This window comes from Salmo salar, chromosome 04 (genome assembly GCF_965601325.2).
Source record: "Salmo salar chromosome 04, fSalSal1, whole genome shotgun sequence".
Lineage (NCBI taxonomy): Eukaryota > Metazoa > Chordata > Actinopteri > Salmoniformes > Salmonidae > Salmo > Salmo salar.
In genome coordinates, this window is record NC_138294.1 from 34,794,698 (window position 1) to 34,800,684 (window position 5,987).

At 40.6% G+C, this 5,987-nt stretch overlaps 1 protein-coding gene across 1 annotated transcript; it reads right to left on the bottom strand.

The window, feature by feature from the left end:
• Positions 1-881: 881 nt before the first annotated feature.
• slc25a4 (solute carrier family 25 member 4) lies at positions 882-3,536 on the bottom strand. Its single transcript, XM_014195544.3, has 4 exons — positions 3,312-3,536; positions 2,022-2,508; positions 1,749-1,889; positions 882-1,505 (listed from the first exon to the last, which is right to left on the bottom strand). Exons 1-4 carry the CDS (start codon positions 3,420-3,422, stop codon positions 1,348-1,350), a joined length of 897 nt encoding a protein of 298 aa, XP_014051019.1. The 5' UTR covers positions 3,423-3,536; the 3' UTR covers positions 882-1,347.
• Between the last annotated feature and the right edge of the window lie 2,451 nt (positions 3,537-5,987).

Below are 5,987 nucleotides of genomic sequence, written 5' to 3' on the forward strand. Positions count from 1 at the left end.
TGTCTGTCCGTGGTCAAATGAGCTCAAACAATGTCCACAGGACTTTTCCACTTGTGGCAGCTGTCTTTTGTAGGCCAGTTAGCTGCATACCACCCACTTGGGAACAAAGACTGCCAATGCAGACACACTTAACGGGCAGCAAATCTGGCATGTTGTGGACATGAATAATTATCACCCACAATGACATAATGTCACACGCACACACACGATGGCTACAACAGCGGCAGGGGAAATAGGCCAGTGATTGGCTGTGTCATTGTCAGAAGTCCAACAAGTGAGTGATATGTTAGCTGCCAGGGATGACTGACCCAGCACTATAAGTCAACAGAGAAAAGAACAAGGAAAATATTAACCAGTAGTTGTAGTTAATTAGTAGTATAAGCTTAATCAAATAAATTAGTTTATGAGGGTTGGCACAGGAAAAGTAATACATTTGTATGTTGATAGTGGTATTGCAAACATCAAGTTTGTTGGCCTTTTTTGTCTTTTTTATGTCATTAATAGTCATGTGTATGTATAGCCTAGTAAAACCTGATGTTTGAGAAAATGGGAGTAATATTACATTTGTATTGTATCTGTTATGTACATAACAACAAAGACTATGAAGCATGGCAGCTGATGAGACACTGAGCTATATGATTCCCATCTAGGCTGGCTCCCAATAAAAGGATCTCTATAGCCAGCCCAAGAAAATGGGATGGATGATATTTCTAACCCTATAATAGACCAAGTCAGAGCCTGGAACTAGTATCCCTTGCCTAAATGTTTTGATGTATTGTTATGGTATACTGTATATTATGTTATATATTGTATACATTACAATATGTCAATAAAACAAATATGAAATATGAATGACAAAGGAATGCACCAAAGCAGAGGGCTTAGTAGGTATTTTCATCTTTATTCTTATTAAAATAATGTTTATTGTGGGACATGAGATATGACACAACACATGAACATAAGGCCCTTGGAAGACAGCAGCTGCTGTGAAGAGTACATTCATTTGGCTTACAATGAGAGAAAGAAAGAACTGAGGAGAGTGGATGAATCTTTGTTTGCAGTAGGCATGTAATTAAATGGAAAAATCCCTTTTCTGGACCAGTTTGACAGTCAACTGGCAGGCCTGGATGTGCGTTTTTCTGTACATCTTGGTTAAGATATATACAGGTTTCAGAGTCGGTGCGTTACTCACATGACCAAATACACTGGCGAGAAAGATAACTAGCAACCAACTCCTGGGCTGGCTCAATAGAATACACATCTACCCCGATAATTCACCCAAGCTGTTATCATTATATGATCCAATTAAGACATGTGGTGAAGGGTTTCCTATGGAGTTGTGAATGTTTATGTGTACTTCTTGATCTCGTCGTAGAGCACCAAGACGAAGGCGCCACCCATGCCTCGGATCACGTTGGACCAGGCCCCCTTGAAGAAGGCTTTGCCTCCCTCGTTCTTGGCGATCTTCTTCCAGCAGTCGATTGTGCCAGTGTACATGATGTCCGCTATTGAAATCGACACATTTGATCATTAAAATGTGAAATATAGGCCTACTGTAGGCAACTCAATGACAATTGCCATGCGTAATGTGCGCGTGCACTAAAGCAGAGGAATATTTCAATGGATCAGTTTATAAAATTTTTTTGTACCTTTATTTTAACTAGGCAAGTCAGTTAAGAACATATTCTTAATTACAATGACGGTCATTCATTGATATGATTCAACGAGTAGGCATACAACTAGCTCACCTGATTTGCGTCCTGACTGCATCATCATACGACGTCTGACGGTGTCAAAGGGGTATGAAATAATACCGGCGGCTGCGGTGACGCTCTGCGCAATCATCCAGCTGACGAAGATGTGCGTGTTCTTGGGGTCGGGCAGCATACCTAGACGATGACGTAGAGCAACATAATTGGGATTCTGTGCATATTCGTTTGTAAAATACAATACTTTAAACAACGTCCCAATTGCAAACAGCTACTTAGATTTATGATTTGACTTTAGCTCATGCTCCTCACCCTTGGCTGTATCATAGACTCCAAAGTAAGCAGCTCTGTAGATGATGATGCCCTGGACAGACACGTTGAATCCCTGGTACAGGCCCTTGATACCGTCGGCTTTGTAGATTTTGCTGAGACAGCTGCCAAGACCGCTGAACTCTCTCTCAGCTCCGCTTTTTCCGATGTCGGCCGCGAGCCTGGTTCTGGCGAAGTCAAGTGGGTAAACGAAGCAAAGAGAAGTGGCACCGGCCGCACCACCGGATGCCAGGTTACCGGCGAACCAACGCCAGAACTGCGTCTTCTGGTCCACTCCTCCAAGGAAGATCTTCTTGTACTTGTCCTTGAAAGCGAAGTTGAGGGCTTGGGTGGGGAAGTAACGAATCACATTGGCCAGGTTGCCTCTCCAGAAGGAGATAAAGCCTTGCTCTTTGGGAATCCTCCTGACGCAGTCCATGATCCCTTTGTACTGCATTTCCTTTGTGATTTGTTGGCTGGCATGTTGGACCTGGAGAGCAGAACAACAGAAGACAATTAATTTTTCAATTTAGCCTCAATTCACTAAGCAAAAAAAAAAGAAGGCATGTCAATCGGATTTTATCATTGTACTTTAGGCCTACTTTGTATTACGCAACTGAAGTTTATCTTATAGCAAGAGCCTAACAATATTGAGTTTGTTGTTGGGACAAATTCCTAATTCACTTTAATTCAATGATAATCACGGGTTTGTAGGAATGCATGTGTGCAATTTCTATTATAATGAGCTATTCTCAACGCTGTTGTATACTGGCCATTGCTTGTCACTTGAGCACAGTCTGTGTGTATTGGGTTGCATGCGTCTGGATAAATTTAGCTGTAGCCTAGGCCTAAACCAAATATCGCCGCTCTTATATCCAAACGATTATCGACATTTTGGCCTAATTAATTATCATCCTATTAATCGAAACATAGCATTACGTGTACTTGAAATCAACATTAAAATATAAGAACGCATCAAATAAATTAACTTTATGTTATTCAAAATAGTAATTTTTCTTTTCTGACCTGAAATTCATATGATTCGGTTTCTGTTCTGAACGAAAGGCCAAATCTTGAGTCCTATCGAATCCAATTAGAAAGCTCAATACCACCTTGGACAGCGACAAGTCATGTGCGTAAGAAACGTCTCCAAAGCGCTTTTCGCATGTCTTTCTCCATGAAAACCATTTGCCAAATTAATCTAATCGTATTACAATCTTACTCAATGGATAACCAATAATATATTAACTTTATGACAGAGACTGGAAAACAATTATTCTCACTCAGTCTTACCTGGAGCAACAACTTTACTCTCTCAATTGGAGCAACAGCTGTCTTGGAAATGGCAGCAGCAATGCCACCAGCCAAAAAGTCCTTAATGAAGCTAACCACCGCGTCCGACATGTTTTCAAGTTCCTCCTCGTGGAGTAGAGGTCAGACCCTAAATGTTCCAGACAGCCCTCACCAAGATACCCTCAAAGAAACCCAACGCCCCTCCAAGTGGACGAAGAGCCCCCATCCCGCCTAATATATCTGGGCTATATATCGCGAGAATTTGGGGGTGATGGATATGCAGACGGTCGAATAGATTGGCGAGGCTAAATAAATATCCTAGGTTAAGGTTCGAATCTTAGCCATGTCTATTAAATAAAGTGTAATAGAACACTTAGGGACTTTTAAAGGGCAAATTCAAGTCATTTTCCAATTACACAGTGGTGTTAGATAATATTTCTTATTCTGCTATTTAATAACATCACAACATCGCAGCTATTTATAATTATTTATGTACTATTTATTCTTTAGGTCAACGTTTTATCGCAAATTAGGGTGGGCACCATGATACAGTGTGCAATTAACGCATGGGTAGGCTAAGTTTTTCAAATGTAATTTTAAGCTTAGCTTTTTAATGTATCTTCATAATTCAATATAGGTCTTATTGTTCTGATAAATGTGATTTAAGAGGTTAGGCCTGGCAATTAGGCCATCAAAATTCACACATTAACAGCGAGTGCGAGAGGGTGACATTGTTGCTGGTATGCATGCGACTTTGAAGACTTTAACTTAGCTTGCCAACTTTTTAACATTGTGATGTTATTAATGATGTGGTGAGGATTTGCTTCATAGCCTGACCTGTAGCCTATGATGCGTTTTGAAAAGCCGGAAGCGCGCGCGTCTCCATTTAACAGAATGTCAATGTGACCTACAGCGCAGAAGTAGGTTATATGTGCTGATTATGGCCTTCTTTGTAATTATCATTAATTGTCAATGGAATTGTATTTTTCATATCTTCAGGCCTGTTCCTGCTAACAACGTTGGCTATTTAGGACAAGCTTTCACCCCTGGAACGAAATAATTCCTCCGTTTTGTATGCATTAGGCCAAAACCTTCAGCAAAACATGTTACAGTAGGTTCGTCGTTTTGACCATTTCTAACCTGTTGTTCCAGCTTTGAAAACAGACTCATATTCTTGCATTTCTCACACACAGGAAAGCATGTTTGATCGTTGCTTGGATACAGCCGAATATAGTCTCTTGCAGAACATTATGTAGCTTGTGACTTAACCAACACAATAGTAACCTATGAAAACAAAACATAAGCCCTGTAATTAAATGTACAAAAGGACCTGGAGTTGCTGCCAAAGACCCGCGTGCGCCCACACCATTCACTCTCCACTTGGTTGCTGAGACAGTAACAGTCGAATTCAATCAAACTCTATTTTATTGGTATTTCTGGATGGCAAAACACAATCATTCTGTTTGCACAACAATAATGGGTCAATAATGTACCTAAAATACTAATGTTTTGAATCAAAGAGATGTTAACGTATACACCTATAGTATACACCTATATATAGCCTACTTGCTGTCTATAGTCTGTACTGTGTGGGAAGAATATAGCCTACTATTTTACTATAGGGTTTTCCTATACTTACAACCCTGATTACCGGGTTAATTATAAAATATCTGAACCAAGACCATTGCTTTGCCCTTTCACCTGTGACAAATACTAATGCAGGTGAATGCCAGCCGGATCCCATTGATAACTAATAAGCTAATGAGTATGTGTGGTTATGTGTGTGGTTATAGAAGCCCAACTTTTTTCAAATTCCAGGCACATCGTTAATAGCCTATACATGCTCCTCGTGTCAGCCTTTCAATGAGACCTATGGCTGCAGCGTGGAGATCAAGAGATCCTGCACGAATAGGTCATGTGTGCGCGCAGGGGGCGTCATACCGATAATTAGCCTACAAATGCGTCCTCGACGTGCATAGGAGCTTGACTTGTGCCCTGTTGGAATGGGACCAAATCCTACGCGCACGTGCCCGCACATTGCAATAGGCTAATTGCGCAAATGGTGGGATTTATTATCACTATATGACTACAGTTATGCAACGAGTAATGCGAGTAATGCTCTCACATTTCCCTGGTTTTGCTGCACACTGATTTTAGCAGTTGTTTGCAGGCTGCATAGCAACTGCGAGCAGTGCATTGCATTTTGACAGGCAGGGATAAATATAATAGGCTATTGAAACCCACTCAAATAACTTTAAATCGGGCGAATGCTATAGGCCTACTTTAAAACAAGTATAATTAAGGTTGCATGTAGGTTACATTTCCCACAGTTCGGAAAATGTGTAAAAAAAAGAAATACCCTTACATTGACGACTTTTTGGAAATCCAACCAGTTTTCCACGTTGATTCAACTTCATCACATTGCATTTTTTTGGTAGAAATTACTTATAAACAACGTTGATTCAACCAGTTTTTGCGCTGTGGGGTATTTCAGCTGTGAGACTATCAATTTGTCAAGTTGCACACATAAAAATACCACATAAAACCAAGAACAACACCATTGTTCTTTGAGTTGACAACTCCACCCCACCATTTACCACCGCAATAAATACACTTTGGTGGAGAGGGCTGGAGTGCTTTCTGTTGTCTGTAGCAACCGCGCACCTATAGCCTATT